Source organism: Molossus molossus, unplaced genomic scaffold, assembly GCF_014108415.1.
Source record: "Molossus molossus isolate mMolMol1 unplaced genomic scaffold, mMolMol1.p scaffold_m16_p_6, whole genome shotgun sequence".
In the NCBI taxonomy this organism is placed as follows: domain Eukaryota; kingdom Metazoa; phylum Chordata; class Mammalia; order Chiroptera; family Molossidae; genus Molossus; species Molossus molossus.
Window position 1 is genome coordinate 11,934,292 of NW_023425399.1, and position 20,065 is coordinate 11,954,356.

Here is a 20,065-nt window from a genome sequence, read left to right on the forward strand (position 1 = left end):
ACTCTATCACGCCACAACACTGCGAAACAAGACAAGGGAACAACAGAAACCAGAGTTGAAAGGGAAATGGGGGAGGAACTGGAGATATTAAAGCCATTTTTAATTTAAAAATTAGTGAAACTTGATGAAAGTCTTTATCTTCTAAGGCTACACCACGTCTTCCTGCCATGGGCTACATGGGGAGAGCAGTGAAGGGCCCTGGTCTTGCAGTCCCTTGATTTATTTGCCTTAAGTGGCACCAATTATTACAACTTGGAGGGGAAGGAGAAAACATGGGGGTAATCTGTTCAGTTATCAAATCAAGAGGGGAAAATAGAAGACCAAAGATGGGTAAGGACTTCTCTAAAATCAGAGTAGGAATAAAACAGTCATTAGTAATCCAAGAAAAAGTCCTTTTCCTCTGCATTGCAATGCCCACCCTGTAACTTTCCCAAATGTGGGATTTATTTTTCAGAGTTAAGGTTTTAAACTATGCGTGGAAGTAGTGAGTCTCATCACCTCTGAATTATAGAAGAGAGAAAGGAAAAAAGAAAGATAGGAAGGAAGGGAGGGAGAATGGGAGGAGTAAGGGGAGGGGTCCCAAGCTCTGCTCAGAATGGGTGGGTTAATGTAAGGCCTGAGGGTAACCCCCTCTTTTGAGTAGGATATTATACCACAGGGATGTACTAAACCCTAGCACAGGACATTTAACCAAAACTCAGAGAGCTCAAAATTTACAAACTTACCTTCTACCCCACAATGCCCCCAGGCTCAGAAGTGTAAAGGAACACAGTACCCACCCCTCACACTGTAGCTAGAGAGACAGGAAGCCAAAAAAAGAGCTCAAAAAGGATAGAATCAGAAAACCATTGTCTAGTAATCATTAAATAATCATTACTTCAGGCAAGAATCATCAGTGAATGCTAAACCTAGTGAGTAAAATTTTGAGAATAGGACACTTACAGAATCTCAAAGTGTTTCCCCACAGACACTTATTCATCAGTGGAGAATCTTGGTAGAATCCACCTTACTCAAGTAATGAAAATGAACATCACCAGTAACCAAACAAATTAACATCATGTGACTAAAAACACAATATCGATTTTGTAAAGCATAAATCCAATCATGAGAAAATATCAGATAAGCTCAATGAAGAGACATTCCATAAAATAACTGACCTATAGTCTTCCAAAATGTCATGAAAGACCAAAAAAAGGGGGGGGCGGGTCAAGGAATTTTTCCATATTAGAGATTAAAGAGACATGACTATTGAATGCAACGCAGGATTTTCTTTTGCTGTAAAGGAAGTCATGCAAACAATTAGTGAAATGGACTTCCAGGTGGTGTGGGTAAATACGGTCCTCGCCTTCTCCCACAACCACATCAAACTTACAACTAAACTACAGAACAAACATCCTTCAGAACCACCTGGAATCGAGCTGAATGGAAGTCCTACAACTATGAAATTAAAGAAGCCACACCAAGACTGATAGGAGGGGTGGAGGCTCAAACAGGCTGGTCCCATACCCACGTGTGGCGAATAAAAATCAGGAGGCTACCTCGGCTGTGAAGGTCCTCCCTGAGGAGTGGGGGGTCCACATTCCACACCAGGTGCGCAGCTCAGGGTTCCAGTGCCAGGAAGAGAAGACCCCATCACTTTTGGCTGTAAAAACCAGTGGGAACTGAGGCTGAGGGAGGCTGAGGCTTCTAGAGTCCCAGGCAGTTCCTCTTAAAGGGCCCACACCTGGACTTACTCAGACCCGCTCCCTCTGTGCTCCAGCATGAATGGGAGGCAGCTTGAAAGGCACCAGAGACATGGGGAAGAATTGTTGTTTGGCATCGGGGCGAGGGCTGGAGAGGCAGCTATCTCCCAGACAGACGTGATGGTGGAGGCTTTTGATCCTTTGGTGAGCCCTTCCCCCATGGGGCCAGCAGATGGGCACTGTATCTGAGATTCCAGCAACCTGGCTCACATTATTTACCCTGGCCTGGTGATTCCTTGAGGCCATGCCCCATCCAAATTTTGGGCCCACCCAAGGTCTTTCCAGTGGCTTTACCATAGGATTGGCCTGTTTCAGATTTTCCTAAATTCTCTCAAACAAGCAGCATCTGGCCACAGCAAGCCCCATACCTCTCACTAAGTAGCCTCAGGCCCGGCACGAGAAGCAGCCAGCCTTGGTTCACAGCTTGGCTTTGCCTGGGCACCTCCAAGCCCAGCACAAGAAGCAGCCATCTGCAGACCGCTTTGTAGCTTATGCCTGGGGGTCCCAGGTAGAACAAAGGCAGTGGCTGACCCTACCCCAGAGCCAGCACACCCAGTGCAAGCTTCAGACCATGGCGAAACACCACCACCCAACCACCTCCACAAGGGACACACTCAAGGAATGGACTCAGTGGGTACCAGAGCCCTGATGAAGTAAGTCTTGCTCTGTGTGGTGGGACCCTGCACAGCTGACCATCCAAGGTAGTTAGAGGTCAGTGGTCAGTGGACACAGCCAGTTCTTGCAGCTGATCAGCCTGAGTAAAACCCTCCCACTAACGTGGCAACAGCAATCAAGACTCAATTACAACAGAAGGGTATTAAGTCCACACAAGGGGTTGATTGGCCACCTCCTGCATGCCCCCCACTGGGGATCAGGCCTGCAATCTGGGCATGTGCCCTGACCGGGAATCAAACCGGCAACCTCTTGGTGCATGGGTCGATGCTCAACCACTGAGCCACACTGGCCGGGCAAAAGAGAGAATCTTAAAAGTAGTTAGTTACCTAAAGGGAGTTCCCATAAGGCTGTCAGCCAATTTCTCAAAAGAAACTTTGCAGGCCAAAAGGGAGTTGTCTGATAGCCTGCGAACTGGAGCCAGGCAAACTGTTCAGCCATTACCTCGCTTACCCAACCTAGACTCCCACCCTGTTTCAGGAACTGTTTGCCCCGAACTCATAGATCAACTCCTGTCCCATTCTCCTGTCCTAGTCCAGGAACCGTTTGCTCTGGGACAATAGACTCACATTCCAAGGGCCCCCATGCGTAGCCCCTCAGGACCTAACCCTAACAACAAGTTCCCGCTGCCGCAGGCGCAAAAATCACAAAGCCCAGCATCGGGCGCAGCTTCTCGGACTCGACCCCCGGAGTCTGTGAACCCGCCCGGAGTGCACCCAATAAAGCCTGATTTCTGCTTATTCGGCTGTTTGGCTCTCTGGTTTCTTCCCACCTCCCACCGGCGGCGCCTGGCTACCTTACATCTGGTGCCGAAACCCCGGGGAGGGGTTTTGCGACCCACCTCAGTCCCTGCAGGCTGAGGGGAGAGTCCCCCCTCCCTCTCTCCCTGCCTCGTCGCCCTCCACCGCTTTGAATTCGGAGCTCCCTGCAGATACGGCTTGCAACCGTAAGTAATTCGATCCCTTTCCCTTCCTGCCAGACCCCTGTGTCCCGGCCCGGCCCGGGGGTCTCTCGTCCTAGACTCGGCCGAGCCGAGAGCCCTCCCCTCACGACTCCTGGAGTCCATATAGGGGGACTGATTGAAAGGGACGCCTTTCACTCCCCCCTCTATCTCTGTCCGGAGATGGGTATCTGGAAGGGACGCCTCCCTCATACCCTTCCTCCTCCGACACTTAGGGGTCCGGAAGGCCACTAAATTATGGGAAACTCCGAATCCAAAATAGACCCTAAGACTCCTTTGGGATGTCTTCTTATAAATTTCTCCAAATTGGGATACTCTCAGACCCTCCACAAGAAGAAACTCATCTTCTTGACCCAGGTCGCTTGGCCTCAATACACCCTAGACAACCAGTCTCACTGGCCACCTACGGGTACTTTTGACTTCAACGTCCTCCGGGACCTGGCCAATTTTTGCCGGCGGACCAGAAAGGACTCTGAGATCCCGTACATTCAGGCTTTTTGGGACCTCCGCTCCCGCCCTGACCTTTGCTCGCACTGCTCCGCTCTCCAGATTCTCTTAGCCCAGACTTCCCCTCCTCCAAAGGCTGAAGAGGGCCCTGAGACTCCCATCCAAGACCTGGTAAAAATGGCTTTTAAAGTTTTTAATGCCCGGGAGGAGAGGGCTGAAGCAGCCCGGCAGGCGTGGCTGCAGCAGAAGGCCAGCCTCCAGACCCAAGCCTTGGTAGCGGCCCTCCGGCCGGCAGGGGAACCGGGAAAAAGACTGACCTCCAAAGGAGGACAGCGCACGCCCCCGGCGCCTGTTTCAAATGCGGGAAGGAAGGCCACTGGGCGAAGGCCTGTCCGCAGCCTAGGCCCCCCACCAAACCTTGCCCTCAATGCAAACAAATGGGCCACTGGAAGTCGGACTGCCCGACCCTGGCTCAGCCCTCGGCACCTCAATGCAGGGGGACTGAGAACCAGACGTTCCTGGCCCTAGAACTGCTGGGGCTAATGGACGACTGAGGGGGCCCTGGCTCTTCGACTCCGATTACCCTCGCCGAGCCCAGGGTCACGCTCCAGGTAGCGGGTAAGTCTGTCTCCTTTTTGGTAGACACGGGGGCTACCTACTCTGTCCTTCCCTCTCATTCGGGCCTTACGGTTCCTTCCCAGGTCTCGGTCATGGGAATCGACGGATCACCCTCGACCCCACAGCGGACGACCCTCCTTAACTGCCTAGTTGAGGGTCACCCGTTCTCCCACTCCTTCCTAGTCATGCCCTCATGTCCGGTCCCCCTCCTGGGGAGAGACATTCTGTCCAAACTCCAGGCAAGCATCTCATTCTCCCCGAAACAGACCTTCTTGCTGGCACTGGTGCCAGGCCCCGACCTTGAGCCTGACCCAGACCCCAACGTCCAGCTCCTACCTGGAGTCCACCCCGAGGTCTGGGACATGGATACCCCCACCATTGCTTCCCACCACACTCCTGTTTTAATTAAACTCAAAGACTCATCTTCTTTTCCTAACCGCCCGCAATTCCCCATCTCACACGCTCATAGGATGGGACTCCTGCCCATCATCACCAGGCTTAGGACACAAGGCCTCCTGATCCCCACCAATTGTAATACTCCCATTTTCCCCGTTAAAAAGGCCTCAGGACAGTACTGCCTTGTTCAGGACCTCCACATCATCAACGCGGCGGTCGTCCCCATTTCCCCAGTAGTCCCCAATCCCTACACCCTTCTCTCTCACATTCCCCCTTGGATCCATTCTTCTCTGCCTGCCTGTCACCCTAACCCCCCCAACTCATGGTCTATACACCTGCTGAATTCCAACAAAAATACATATATTACAACCCGAAACAAAAGCGGGCAATCTTTTTACCCCTTTTAGTAGGACTCTCCCTCTCAGCCTCGGCTGTCGCCGCTGGACTGGGAGGGGGTGCCCTGGCACACTCCTTAGTCACCTCAGAACGCTTAGAATCTCAATTTCAGATTGCTATTGACAGCTCGGCTGAGTCCCTAGCTTCTCTCCAGAGGCAGATCACCTCCCTGGCCCAGCTGTCGATGCAGAATCGAAGGGCCCTGGACCTCCTCACAGCGGAACACGGAGGAACCTGTCTCTTTCTTGGGGAAGAATGTTGCTATTATATCAAGGAATCAGGTTTGGTAGAAACCCGCATTGAAACCTTCCACCAGCTAAGTTCAGAACTAAAAAAACAAAAGTTCTCAGTAGACGCCTCCTCCTGGTGGAATTCCTCCATGTACTCCTTACTCCTCCCCTTCCTCGGCCCAACCATCATCATAATAATTATACGGCTAATTGCCCCCTGTTTTCTCCGATTTGCATAGCTCACACGGACAATAGAGGTCCACCAAATGATGCTACAACATTACCAGCCTTTGACCAGTCCCCCAGACTTGGACCACACCGACTCGGACCCCCCTCCTCTGACGCCACCCCCGTCCAGCAGGAAGTAGTCAGAAAGACGACCTGGCCCCTGTTCCTATATCACAGAGTCGGGAATGTCCGAGAGCCTGGGAACTGGCGCCAGGCAAACTGCTCAGCCATTACCTTGCTTACCCAACCTAGACTCCCACCCTGTTTCAGGAACTGTTTACCCCGAACTCAGAGATCAACTCCTGTCCTATTCTCCTGTCCTAGTCCAGGAACTGTTTGCTCCGGGACAATAGACTCACATTCCAGAGGCCCCCATGCGTAGCCCCTCAGGACCTAACCCTAACAACAAGTTCCCGCTGCCGCAGGCGCAAAAATCACAAACCCCAGCATCGGGCGCGGCTTCTCGGACTCGACCCCCGGAGTCTGTGAACCCGCCCGGAGTGCACCCAATAAAGCCTGATTTCTGCTTATTCGGCTGTTTGGCTCTCTGGTTTCTTCCCACCTCCCACTGGCGACGCCTGGCTACCTTACAGGAGTGGCAAGAAATATTTAAAATGATGAAAAGCAAGGAACTACAGTCAAGATTACTCTATCCTGCAAAGCTGTCATTTAGAATCGATGGCCATATAAAGAGTTTCCCAGACAAGAAAAAGCTAAAGGAGTTCATCACCACCAAACCAGTATTATACAAAATGTGGACGAGTCTTCTTGAAGATTAAAAAAATGAACAATAAAATGGCAATAAATACATATCTATCAATAACTGAATCTGCAAATAAAATGAACAAGCAGAACAAAAACATCCCTCGCTCTGTATCTCATAGATACAGAGAACTTTTTGTTGATTGCCAGATGGGAGGGGCTTTGGGTGAAAAAGATGAAGGGATTAAGACGTACAAATTGGTTGTTAGACTGATGAACCTCAAAGGGAAGGGGGGAGGTGGGGCGGGAAGAGAGAAACCAAAGAACTTACATGCATATATGCATAACCAATAGACACAGACAACAGTGTGGGAAGGTGGGAGGGGGTAAGAAGTGGGGAGGGGGGGAGGGGGGAAGGAGAGACATCTGTAATACTTTAAACAGTAAAAAATTAAAATACAAAACAAAACAATTCATGAACTGGAGTAAGGTGTGTACCACAGCTTTTTTATCCACTCATCTAGTGATGGACACTTGGGCTGTTTTTCAGATCTTAGCAATTATAAATAGTGCTGCTATGAACATAGGGGTACATAATTCTTTCTTTCTTTCTTTTTTTATCCTCACCCGAGGACATTTTTCCATTTTTTACTCAGATAGAGCGGGAAGGAGAGAGAGGAAGAGAGAGAAACATCGATGTGAAAGGGACACATCGAGTGGCCGCCACCCACACGACCCAACCAGGGCCGGGGACAAACTGCAGCCAAAGTACATGCCCTTAGCGGGAACCGAACCCGGGTCTCTATGGACCGCAGGCTGACGCTCTAACCGCTGAGCCAAACCGGCCAGGCCATAATTCTTTCTGATTGGTGTTTCAGGCTTCTTAGGATATATTTCTAGAAGTGGGATCACTGGGTCAAATGGCAATTCAGTTTTTAATTTTTTGAGGAAACACCATCTTGTTTTCCATTAGTGGCTGCACCAGTCTGCATTCCCACCAAGAGTACCGCCTTTAACAGCTGAGCAAACCAGACCCTCACCGGCTCCTTGCAGCACTGAATATAGGGTTAGGTTTGTCAGCCAGCAGTCTGTTTTTAAGTTTTTCTCCTCCCTCTCACTTTTGCCATGACCTTGTGGTAGAATGATCAAATAAGTAAACACAGGGAAGGAAAGGGAGCATTTGATGTGTTTGCTATATGATTAATTCACAAGTCCAAGTTTCTCTAAGATGCATTAATGGACAGGACAGGCAGAACCACGCGGGTGCCATCAGAGCTGGTACCGCCAGAGCGCGGGAGAGAGGGAGGAAGTCATTTCTTCCCTGCCCCAACCTAACTGCTCTCCCTGCTTCCACATCGCCCCCCCCCCCCCAGAGTCTATTCTTAGCATAGCAGCCAGATGGATCTCTTTCAAATGTTGTCAGATGATGTCATCGCTCTGCTCAAACCCTCCTGTGTTTCCCTGCAGGGACCACAGGGCTCTCGGTAACCTGTGCCCACACGACCTCTTGGATCACATCTCCCCTCAGCCACCTGGACGGTCCTCAGACATCCACAGCACACTGACCTCAGGCCCTTGGCCCTGAAAGTTTCCTGGGCTTGGACCGCTCTCCCCATGGATTGTCACAGGGCTCATGTCTTTATTCCTTCCGCTCACTACTTGCATGACACCTTATGAGACACTCCCTGAGCACCCTCTGCACAGTAACCCCCCTCACCTCTACCCGTCCCCTGGACTCACTAGTCCTCTCACCTAACTTAATAGTTCTCCACAACCTGATGTGTTACATATGCGTTGGTTCATTCATTTATTGACTAGTCCCCCAACACCACACACGTCCTTGATGTCAAATCCCCACCACCTAGAACAAAACACATAGTAGGAGCTCAGTAAACACTAAGCAAATGAAAGCGCGCCTCTATGTATGCTGTCCCTCAGGCAGGGCAATCTTCTGGTCTGTACTTAGAATTCCATTTTTTAAGCTCCAGCTCACTCCTATGTTGTAACTTCCCTCCACCCCCAAATCTGCACTTCCCTGCAGAACAGATGTTTGTTTCCACGCGGCACTGCTGCATAGGCCTCCCCCTCCCCCGCCCCGTGGCCTGGAGACTGGGTTTAGAGGCGGCAGCAGAGTAGCTTGCTGCGGGCAATGGGAGAAGGTGAGCAGGAAGAAACCCTGCTCTGAGCAGTTCTGGGAGGAGCTGCGAGGCTCAGTTCCATCTGGAGCCGGCAGTTTACCAGGATTCCTGGCCCTGGAGCCATCCTCCTAGCCCTGAGCCCATCAAGACCTGGAAGAGGGGGGGGAACGGACCAGACTGGAGCCCCTCCTTCTGTCCTCTTCCCCCTCCTCAGCCAAAGACCTTCAGCGTCCCCAACCTGCAGCAGCCACTTGGCTGCCAAAGTTGGTCAAAGAAAGATCCTAGGCCAGGGGCTCCTCTTAATCCCCCAGCCAGATTTCTCACCTGACTCGCTCCACCCCGCAACCTTCCTTCCCAGGTGATTCTTCCTGTTCATCCCTGGCATGCTTCCTGATCTCCACCCTGGTTCTCCCCACCTCATCTTCCCCAGGAGGCCCCCTGAAAAAGCCCCAGCCCCTCTTAAGGTTCTGGTAGAGGGCCTGAGGTTCCGTCTCCCTCGGCCCCCAGTCAGGGTGCAGCCTTCTCACTCAGCAGAACCTCAAGCACCAGGCTGATATCCCACTGTTGGCCCTTTATTTCTTGAGTTAAGTCAGGAGCAGCGACTTTGCCTGCCAACGCCAATGAATGAACAGCTGGTAGCAGCTGCCTGGAGCCCTGGCTTAAAGATTCTGTGGCCACTTACGGGCTCGTGAAAGTTGCTGCATGAGTGATACAAGTTTGCTGCGGGGGTGCTGGTGGAAGGAATGACGGCATGCGAACAAAAGACAGACCTCTGCCTCCTTGAGTTAGACGTGGCCTTGCCCAGGGCTCTCTTTCCGAATGCAAACCTGGAGGAAGCGGAGGGGGTGGTAGCCACACATTTAGCACCTAACAACTCTACCCAGCCCATCACTGGCTGCCTTTGCTTCTGCCCAGAAGGGCTGGGAAGACCCAAGCATGGACAGATAGAAACCAGAAAAGGGGAAGTTAGAAGGAAAGCTATACTGCCATCTATCGCCAGGGGGCAGCCTTATGCACTGAGCACTCCTACTCTCATCCAGGAGACTCCTGCACCTTGTACCCCAGAGGGCGTGGATGGAGAAGCCCTTGGTTCTTGCCTAGCTCATGACCTGGGGCCCGGACCCACCGGAGGATAGGAAAGATAAGGCTGGCCAAACACCAAGCCACCATACTCCTATCTCCAGACAGTGACACTTACTCTGCCCTGATCTCTCACATTCCGCAGTGGGTGGATTAACAGGAGGCATGACTGTCCTGGGGGCCAGAGTCACTGCCATGACTTCCATCCTTTCCCTCCTCCGCAGCCCAAAAGCTAAGCCCACACCCCATGGATTAAAGTGAGACATCACGCCCTGGCCGGTTTGGCTCAGCGGTTAGAGCGTCGGCCTGCGGTCCTGAGAGACCCGGGTTCGGTTCCCGCTAAGGGCACGTACCTCGGTTGCAGTTTGTCCCCGGCCCTGGTAGGTTGTGTGGGTGGCAGCCGCTCGATGTGTTCCTTTCGCATCGATGTTTCTCTCTCTCTCTTTGTTCCTCTCTCTCTATCCCACTCTACCTGAACAAAAAATGGAAAAATGTCCTCGGGTGAGGATAAAAAAAAAAGTGAGACATCACTGCAGTGGAGGAAGCATGGGACACTGGCATCAGGTGACTCAGGTTCAAATCTAGGCCTGCCAAAGGTCGAAAGCAACCGAAATAGTAGAAGTGTGGTTCAGTAAAGGGTGTTCATCCAAACAGTGGAACGCCCTACAGCCGCAAGAAAGGATGAAGACGTTCCCTGCCCTTTACTATGGCATGATCGACAAGATGCATTAAGTGAAAAAGGCAAGATAAAACACAATGTGTATAGCAAATGTAAAAAGGTGGGATGAGGATTTTATATCTATGTATCCCCAGGAGATGGTGATAGATGATAGAGATAAGAGGCATAGAGAGGGAGGGGTAAGGAGAAGGAGAGAGAGAGAAATAGAGGGGGGAAAGAGGAAAGAAAAATGGGTGTAGAAGGAAGGGGTGGAGGGGTGTGTGTGGAGGCTGTAGAGGAACAGAGAAGGGGTATTAAGAGAAGGAGGTAGAGAGAGAAGATAGAGAGGCCTGGCCTGGATTGGCCTGCCCTGTTACCTGAAGGTGCCTCATGACGTCAGAGGGGAGGTTTGTGCCAGTATCTACAGCCACAGAAACATCCCTCGCTCTGGGCTGACACACTGGGCTTTCCTCAACCCAGAGCCTCGGGAAGTCGGGAAACAGCAAACATACATCTTGCTCTCTTTTTTTTTTTAAATCGTTTTTTTTTATCCTCACCAGAGGACATTTTTCCATTTTTTTGTTCAGATAGAATGGGGGGGGGGGAGAGAAACATCAATGTGAAAGGGACACATCGAGTGGTCGCCACCCGCTCGACCCAACCAGGGCCAGGGACAAACTGCAACCGAGTTATGTGCCCTTAGCGGGAACTGAACCCCGGTCTCTCTGGACCACAGGCTGATGCTCTAACCGCTGCGCCAAACCAGCCAGGGCACATCTTGTTCTCTTGACGGCTCCTGTCAAGTGAGCTGTATAGGGATGCCTGGTTACCAGACTTCTAACTTCTGTTGGAGTTCTGTCACCAAGGAAGTGAGGTCACCCCTCAAGGTTCCATTACCCGGGCTCCTTCTTCCAATCAGAGACACCAAAGCCACCCTGGGCCGGCTGCTCACCCTCCTTGCCCAGGTCATCTTTATACCTGTGCACCGATATCCAGCACCGCTTCCTGGGAATGCACCTGCTGCCCAGTTTTGCGGAGGGCTGAGTTCAGACCTCTTTTTTTCTTACCAGTTTTGGGCCTCCTCAGTCTCCCAACATGTACAGTGGGGATGATGCCAGACACCATGTTTAAAAGACATTATTAGATTTAGAGGCGATAATACCTAAAACACCTGGGAGTATTGAGAGAAGGGGATAGAGAGATGATGAAGAGAGAGGGCCATGGAGAAGAGGGGACAGAAAGGAGGTGCTAGAAAGAGAAGATGGGGATAGAGAAAGAAAGAGAATAGAGTGAGGGATAGAGGGGGGAAGAGAAATGGGGCTAGACAGAGCAGGGCAGGGAGGAAGAGGGAGGGAGGGAGAGAGAGAGAGAGAGAAAGGGAAAGAGGGGGGAGTAGGAAAGAGGACTCGAGGAGGAAATTAGGGAGACAGAGGGATAGAGAAAGGGATGGAGGGGGAAGCAGGAAAGAGGAAAAGAGAGAGAAGGAATAGGGAGAGAGGCGGAGGAATAGGGAGAGGCTACACAGAGAGACGGCACTGTATCTCTGAAAAGATACACCAGAAACTGATTTGGGCCACATTCACAAAAACAGCTGGGTGGCCAGAGTTAGAGACAGGGAGTCAAGGGTGAACAATGCTTTTCATTTTTACCTTTAAAATGTTGACCCCTATGAATATATTGTTTATACCAAACAATGATTTGACTTAAAACAAGGGACCCTGGCTCTGCCATCTTCTCCCTCTGTGGCCGTGAGCTGGTAACTTGGAGGGGGAGTCCTGGTCTACAGCATGGGGCTGCCATCAACCACTCTGGGTGGTCTGCGGACCCAGGAGCTCCCATCCGGGAACCTCCCAGCCCTGTCTCTGGAGCATGGAACATGCTGCTGCTGCAGTTATCAGACCCAGCAAGGATCGGTGTGGCCTCAGGAGCACTCCACCCTCTCTGAGCCCGAGTTTTCCCTCCCGTCATCCTGGGAGAATAACCACCAAGCGCACATGAGCCGAGCCCTGTAAATATGTTCATTTTTCCGAGCTGATCCCTCTCTCGACTTTGAGCCTAGATGATCTTGTCGCTGCCCGGCCCCCCCCCAATCCCATTCCAACCCAGAGTCAGAGGCAGGGACAGAGTAAGAATGGAGGCCACAGCCCCAGCCGTGCTGGAAGTGGTCACTTTATTGGCCGGAGAAGGAAATGGTGGTCAGCACAGGAGGGAGACAGAGGCCAGAAAGGGGAAGGCAGCGGGGCTGCCGCCGGACAGGGCCGGGCAGACTTCCACTCCCTCATTCTCAGGCTGTGGTGGCTGAAACTGCAGGGAGAAAACAGAATAAAACCATCAACAGCAATATCCACAACACTAAGCAAGAGTACCTGCAGCTTAAATTCCGGACCAAGGCTTCCCCGACTCCATCACACTCTCCCCTCCCTCCTCCACCCCCACTCTACCTTCCTGAGGCCCCGGGCACTTCACTCCTCTGCTTCAGACCAGTCCTCGGACACAGCTGGCTATACCATGGTCCCAGCTGACTGTGTGGCCTTCCTGGGACCACTGTCACTTATCTCCGTGTCCCTCGACCACCAGGAAATGCCACCATGCCTCCATTCTTTGGGTTCAGCTGGGATTAGCTGATCAAAGAAGATCTCATTGATCTCGTAGAAGTGAAATAATTGCAGCTCGGGGAGGTGAAAGAGTAGTTAAGTGTCAGCTGAAATCTGAAGCTGTGTCTTCCTGACTCAAACGTCTGGCCATGCTGTTGGCACTCAAGGAGGTGAGAGAGGGTCGGCATCACTGGAGAGCGCTGGGCCCTAGGGAGACCGTGGTTCCCTCTCCGCACTGACGGTCTTGCCGTGAAGTAGCAACCACGGGGCCTTGAGCTCGTCCCTTCTCTGGGCTTTTGTCTTACCTGTGCAATACTGGGTTCCGTGGTGACCTGCCTGCCCCTTGGCTGAGAGCCTGTCCAAGGCAGCAGATCGCCCTGGCCGGTTTGGCTCAGCGCTTAGAGCGTCGGCCTGCGGTCTGGAGAGACCCGGGTTCGGTTCCCGCTAAGGGCACGTACCTCGGTTGCAGTTTGTCCCCGGCCCTGGTTGGATCGTGTGGGTGGCAGCCACTCGATGTGTCCCTTTCACGTCGATGTTTCTCTCTCTCTCTCCCTCCCACTCTATCTGAACAAAATATCGAAAAATGTCCTTGGGTGAGCATAAAAAAATAAGCGGGGGGGGGGGGGGCGGCAGATCAACAATGAGATTTCAACCAAAGGGCACTGCCAGGTTCTTGCTCATCTGTTTCCTCTGCCTAGAACAGCCTCCTTCCTCACTGTGCTTCCCCAGACTGGCCACCTTGCTCGCATCCTTTAGGACTGGCTCGGGGTCAGCCCTCCGGGAGCCTGCTGCACCCTCTCCCAGTCCTCCCCTCTGTTCCCACAGCAGCCGCCCTTCCTCCCCGGCAGCACTGGGAACGTCCGTCCATCTGTCCATCTCGGCCCCCAGCTGCGAGCTCCGTGAGGAAGGCAGCAGTCACCTTCGTCCCAGCACCTGCCACAGAGCCGGTGGCCCAGCACTGGACCGCCCAGGGGGCCTGCGGAGCGTGTAGTTGGGTTTTGTTTTGCTTTCATTCCTTACACTTACTGTAGGACTTGATATTGTTTTAATTATTATTATTATTTTTTAATCCTCACCCGAGAATATTTTTCCTTTTATCATCAGATAGAGTGGGAGGGAGAAAGAAAGGGAGAGAGAGAGACATCGAGGTGAGAGAGACACATTGACTGGTCATGTCCTGCATGAGCCCGACCAGGGCCAAGGATGAAGCGAAACCGAGGCACATGCCCTTGACCAGAATTGAACCTGTGACTCTTTGGTCCGCAGGCCGACGCTCCAACCGCTGAGCCAAACTAGCCAGGGCGATACTGTTTTTTTTGCTGTTGGGTTTTTTTTTTTTTTTTTTTTTTGGTATGTGCCCTTAGCGGAAACCGAACCCGGGACTCTCTGGTCCACAGGCTGAAGCTCAAACTGCTGAGCCAAACAGGCCGGGGCCTATACTGTTTTATTTTTAATTATAGATGGGGACAGAGAGACTCCAGCATCCTTCCATTTAACGTCAGAGCCACTAGAGGCCAATAGCCCCGGCCTGCTCAGAACTGCTCAGCACACTGCAGGCGCGCACCTGACGACCTCAGCTGAAGTCCACCGATGTCTGCCTGTCCGTCCTGAAACCACGAGTCTTGGCAGAAGTAAAGATCAACTCTTCTGCCTCTCACTGGCCCTGCAAGGAGCTTCCCAGGGGCCCTTCGGCCACTGTTCCCTCCCCCAAGGTACAGCTGCTCCTCCGGCTGCTGACTTATTTAGATGCCCTGTTAGGAAACGAAGGAGTAAATCTCGTTCCCTCACAGGCCAATTCACCAGCAAATATTGTTTCTTCTACCTTCACACATGTCCCAAAACCCAGCCGCTCATCTCCCCTGGTCTGTCATCTCCCACCTGGTCCCTTGCAGGAGCCTCCTGGTGGCCTCCCTGCTTCTGCCACTGTCCCCACAGTCTATTCCCCACACAGCAGCCAGAGCAGGCCTTTCAAACTAAGTCGGAGCGTGTCCGTTTCCAAGGGTGCGACATCTCTGGGTCAAGACCAAAGTCCTTCCAAGGGCCTGTCAGGCCCCTAGGAGCTGTTGACTTACTCCGTCCCTCTCCGACCCTCTCCTCCTATTGGCTCCAGCCTCTGGCTTTTCCAGAAACGCACCAGGGTGCTCCTGCTTTAGCACCTCAGCCTGGAACATTCTCCCAGATGCCCTCATGGCTCCCCGCTCAGTACCTTCTAGATGGCACATAAAAAAGACAACCCTGCTCCCTGTCCACCCCATCCCACCCCAGTACTCCTCATCCCCCTTCAGTTTTCTTTTCCTCTCCGGCACTCAGCTCCCTCTAACACTCCATGTGCTGGTTTTGTTTATTGTCCGCTAGCTGTAAACCCATCAGAGAAACTGCCGTCTGGTTCGTTCACTCATGAAGCATCCCCTAGAGCAGAGCGTGGCACGTGATAGATGCTCAGGGAACACCTGTTGCATGGACAGAAGTAGGTTCGCCAGGGCCTCCTTCTCCACCTCCTGCAGGTGTCATCATATCTGGGCATCAGGGCACTTCCTTCCTCCCACCTACCTCAGAAGACAGGTGTGAGGCAGGACACCTTCCCGCAACCATTGCGGCAGCATTTCATCTGGTCGGGACACTGGCTGTCCACCTGGCACTGGTCCCGGCAGATGCCAAGCGGGGTCAAGGGGAAGTCCACCCTGGGGCAGGAGCCGGGCTTTTCTGCACAGAAGAAGGAGTAAGGGGCAGTGGGTGGAGGGATATGCCAAGGGTATCCACAGCCTGACCTCCCAGCACCCCTCTCCTTGGAAGATCACCTGCAAACCCCTCCCCCACAGGTTCCCTCCGTCACTGGTTCCAGAATCACAGGACCTCAGAGTCCCAGCTCTGCCTTTTCCTGACTTTGTGGCCTAGGACCAGAATGTCCCAGAGCCCCAGCACAGTGCTGCCCATGTCAGGGGTTGTTGCAAAAGTAATGGGGGCAATAGGCCTGTAGGAATTCTCCCTGAAAAATCAAACTCCTTTGCAACAACAATAATGATGAGTAATTAGAACAGTCCACATTTACTTAGCTCCTTCTATGTGTCAGTGGTTATTCTAAGCACTTGATGCATATTAACTTGTGTATTAACTCACTTAATCCTCACAATGGTCCTAAAGGAGGGGGAGAAGTATTGTCACCATTTTCTCATGTTACAGATGAGAAAACCGAGGCACCAAAAGGTTAAGCAATTTTCTTTAGGTCATACAGGATAGAGACAGGATGTGAAAGCCAGGAATCTGGCTTCTGAGTCTATGCGCCATGCACTGTGCTGCTTTGTAAACCGCAAACTGTGGTGCACATGTGAGGGGTCACACACCCACAATCTCTTTACCCACTTCCATATACTCATTCCCATTTACAACCAGGAGCACCGTGACCCCATCCACACTCCTCATCCACACACAGACAAGCATTCTTCCACCAACACACACACACACACACACACACACACACACACACACGGCTATGGCTGCAGAGGTGTGCCGCTTACAATGTTCTTTGTGTAAACACATTATCTCTTTTATTTATTTTCTTTATTGATTTTCTTTTAGAGAGAGAAGGGAGAGGGAGAGCGATAGAAACATCGATTGGCTGCCTCCTGCATGTCCCCCACTGGGGATCAGGCCCACAACCTGCCCTGACCGGGAATCGAACCAGTGACCTCTTGGTGCATGGGTCAGTGCTCAACCACTGAGCCACCCCGACTGGGCCTCATTATCTCCTTTAATCTTCACATCCAATATCTCCTCTGTAGGGGATATTTATGACCCTGTTCTTATCACAGATGAAGAAAATGAGGCACGGGATGTGAAGGCACAACCCAACATCACACCGCTGGTCAAAAGTAAAACCAAGGCCTGAGCCAAGCCTTCCAATATCTGTGTTTCTCTCTCTCTCTCTCTCTCTCTCTCTCTCTCTCTCTCTCTCTCTCATACACACACCATGCTCCACTTCCTGGGTAAAGGAGAAGGGAACTCAGCTGACTTTCCAAAAACCCCAGGAGCAAGCCCAGTCAAATGTCAAACAGCAGCACAGAATTGGGTGACGAGCTGCAGAACAGGAGTGGCCGACTTTCTAGCACACAAAAATACATTCCTTTGAAAAAGGCAGGAGCTCTGGATACCCTGCTGCCGTTCCAGAGCTCCTGCCTTTTTCAAACAAGGCGCTGTGTATAGATGAAACAAGGCGCTGTGTATAGAGAATCTACTCCTATTAAGATATTTTACACATATTATTTTATTTAGCCTTTATATCATTCCTATGAAGTTTGAGTAGAGAGGAGAAAGCAGAGGCTCAGAGAGGTAAAGTGACTTGCTCAGAATCACACAACTAGCAGGTGGCAGAACCAGGATTCTAGTTCAGGAGGCCGTCTGGCCCTGGCCCTCTTCCTGCCTCAGTCTGTCCATCTGAGACAAGGGAACAGCAAAGACACTATCTAACAGCAGAGACTCCTTTTTTCCCCAATCCACTTCTCTCATCTGTCTGTGTGCCTCCTGCTTTCTCTCCTGGTCTCCACCTCTCCTTCTGTTCCTCCTCTCACTGGTCCAGATTAGAGGCCCATGGGCCAGTCCTTTCTCTACCTCCCACCTCCCTGATCATAAGTGTCTGAGGTCTCTAACTACCAACCTTCCCAGCCCCTGCTGGCATCTTTGCAGAAGTAACAAAGAGGGAACATCACAGGGTTATATTCTGGACAAGGACCAGTAATCACAGTAGTTGGTACCCCAGGTCATAGCCTTGCCTCTAGTCCTCAGTTTTTCCCTGTGCAAACCCAGAAGCTTGGATTCCATGCTGTCTAATGCCACTTCCTGCTCTGATGGAGTCCCAGGGCCTAGTGGGGAGACGTGAGCGCCAAGCTTTCTCACACATTCTCTCACTCACTCCCTGGAGTGAAGAGGTTGTTTTAAAGATGAGGATGGGAGAGGAGTGTTCAAGGAAGAGTCCTGACTTCCTTCAATCCACTGGGGAAAGTTGAACCCCTCTGGCCATGACTCCTGCTGAACCAAGATCTGGCAGTGTGACTGGGCAAGAACTTTCCTCTTTCCTAACCCTGTAAGATCGCCTCCTGCCTGGATAGGGTAATCCGGGAAATCTGGCCAGGCCAGGCGTCCCATATCCTACTCCTGGGGCTGAGGGAGGCCGCAGGGAAAGGACTTTGAGAGGGATGAGTGCCCAGGCCTTGGAGCCCATGTCACTGGCCAGCTCTGGACTTCCCCGCCTGCCAGAACAACGTCCTTGCTGTGCGTGCCCGGAAGCCCGTCACGCACCAGAGATTGAAATACAGGTAGGGGTGGGGGCCTCCCCGACCTCTCGCTGCGCCTCACTGACTTCTTTGTCTCCCCAGGGACAAGCAAGGGAGAGTGCGGATCGATCTAGTTCCATCCGCCTGGACTTGGCCAGGGGTCCCTGGGTCCTGGCGCGTCCCCCTTCCTGGAACCCGGAGGCTCCCGCCTCCGCCCTGCGCCCGCCCCGCCGCGCCCCGCCGGGAGTTACCATTGGGCATTTGGCAGAGCATGGCGCAGCCCGCGCGGCAGCACTTGAGGTTGTCCGGGCATTCTGTGTCCGAGCCGCACTCCTGCGTGCAGTTCCCTTCCTCCTCCAGCTCGGGGCACACGCCCGGTTTCACTGCTGTGCCTGGGAGGGAGGTTGAGGACGGTCAGTGGAGACCAGAGCCCGGGTCCCGGAGGATGCCCACCTCCTGCTCCGGGGACCCCGGATCTCAAGCTTCAAGGAATTCTCAGTGTTGGCCCTAGGCGCTCCCCTTACAGCCTTCGGCGGACGCTGCTTCCAGGCCTGGGGCTCCGAACACCGAAGGAAGGGTACAGGAGTTACCCAACCCTTGGCCCAGATCCCTCTATCCTCAGGGGATCCCGCACAGCTGACTGTCTAGGAGCTACCGGCGTCTAGGCGGAGGGACCCCTCCGGACACAGGCTCCACCTTCAGCACAAAGCCTCTTCCCGCCTCCAGTACTTTGGACCCCACACCCTAAACTCCAAGGGTCACCATCTTAGACACCATGGCTCCCCAAATTTTCGTCTTTATGGGTCTCCCCACTTCTATCTCAGGATCCCCCACTTCTCCAGCCTGCAGAGAGGCTACGCCTCTGCCCTGCTCCCTCCTGGCGTTCCTGGCCCGGCCTCTCCCTGCCCCACTCACTTGTGACCGGGAAAAAGCCCAGCAGCAGGCCCAGGAGGAGGGCTGCGAGGAGCAGACCGAGGCGGCAGGTCGTCATGGTGCTGCGCCCGGCGGGGTGCAGGTGAGAGCCGCTGCCCCCGGATGGGGGGATTTAACAGCGCGCGCGGGGGGCGTGGGGTAGGGGCGGGGCGAGCCGGCGGGGTAGACTGCTCTGCACCACGGGCGGGCGGCCACCTCCTGCCGTTTCACAATCCCCTGGGATCAGGTGTCACTCTTGGCCCCGGTGGGAACCAGGAACCTAATCAGCTTCCAGGCAGGCCCAGCTTGACCAGCTGCAGCCGGACCCTTGTCCACGTTTCCTCCGCCTCCGCCCTCTTGGGGCCCGAGGACAGGGCGGCGGGAGGAGAGGCTCAGGCCCATTCCAAGACTCCCCATAATGCTCAGAGCCGGAGGAAGAGGGGAAGGGCAGGGCCCACAGGGAGGCTATGGGTACTGGGGATTAAACGGTTGGATTTGGGGTCAGGGGTTAGTGATGGAAGTCCGGTGTAGTGATGCAGAGCACATAGTAAAGGCTATAAAAAAAGCGGTTGTTATGAATAAATGAACCCATTTGACACAAGAGACGGAGACCCACAAACCTGTTAACAGTCTGCAGCCATTTGGGGTGTTTCTTCCTCCCTTTTCCACACCAGCAGTCTATCAGGCTGACTCTAAACCAGCCTCTGCTCACTGTCTCATGGAGCCTCCATCTTCCCAGGATTCCTACCAACAGAGAGTATTATCAGTATAAGACAGATGAACTGGATGCTGGGAGATTTAGACCCCTCCCCAGCAAGCTCCCTGTAATGCTATAGAAACAAGGTTTTGAATCCAGGTGTCCTTGTCCAAGCCCTTGCTTTCCCCATCCCATCATAAATATTCTCTAGGTGCCCACTATGGGACACATATCGGGCAAGACACTTGGTTGAGAGAAAGTAATCAAAGGAACCTTCCTGCATTGGTCTTACGGTGACAGGGTCTGGATTTGATGACCTCCACCACT

General features: G+C 52.8%; 1 protein-coding gene across 1 annotated transcript; it reads right to left on the reverse strand.

Annotated features, from left to right (window-relative positions):
- Positions 1–12,421: 12,421 nt before the first annotated feature.
- Positions 12,422–19,143, reverse strand: WFDC2 (WAP four-disulfide core domain 2). Its single transcript, XM_036245742.1, has 4 exons — positions 19,045–19,143; positions 18,381–18,521; positions 15,413–15,565; positions 12,422–12,572 (listed from the first exon to the last, which is right to left on the reverse strand). Exons 1-3 carry the CDS (start codon positions 19,118–19,120, stop codon positions 15,414–15,416), a joined length of 369 nt encoding a protein of 122 aa, XP_036101635.1. The 5' UTR covers positions 19,121–19,143; the 3' UTR covers positions 12,422–12,572; position 15,413.
- Between the last annotated feature and the right edge of the window lie 922 nt (positions 19,144–20,065).

What these genes read in the sequence shown, in the direction of transcription:
- WFDC2 (XM_036245742.1), bottom strand. Translation starts at nt 19,120, where the DNA reads ATGACGACCTGCCGCCTCGGTCTGCTCCTCGCAGCCCTCCTCCTGGGC. An exon ending in GGGCTTTTTCCCGGTCACAA is followed by an intron (nt 18,522 to 19,044) that starts GTGAGTGGGGCA and finishes CCTCCCTCCCAG; the next exon opens with GCACAGCAGTGAAACCGGGC. An exon ending in GCTCTGCCAAATGCCCAATG is followed by an intron (nt 15,566 to 18,380) that starts GTAACTCCCGGC and finishes TCTTCTGTGCAG; the next exon opens with AAAAGCCCGGCTCCTGCCCC.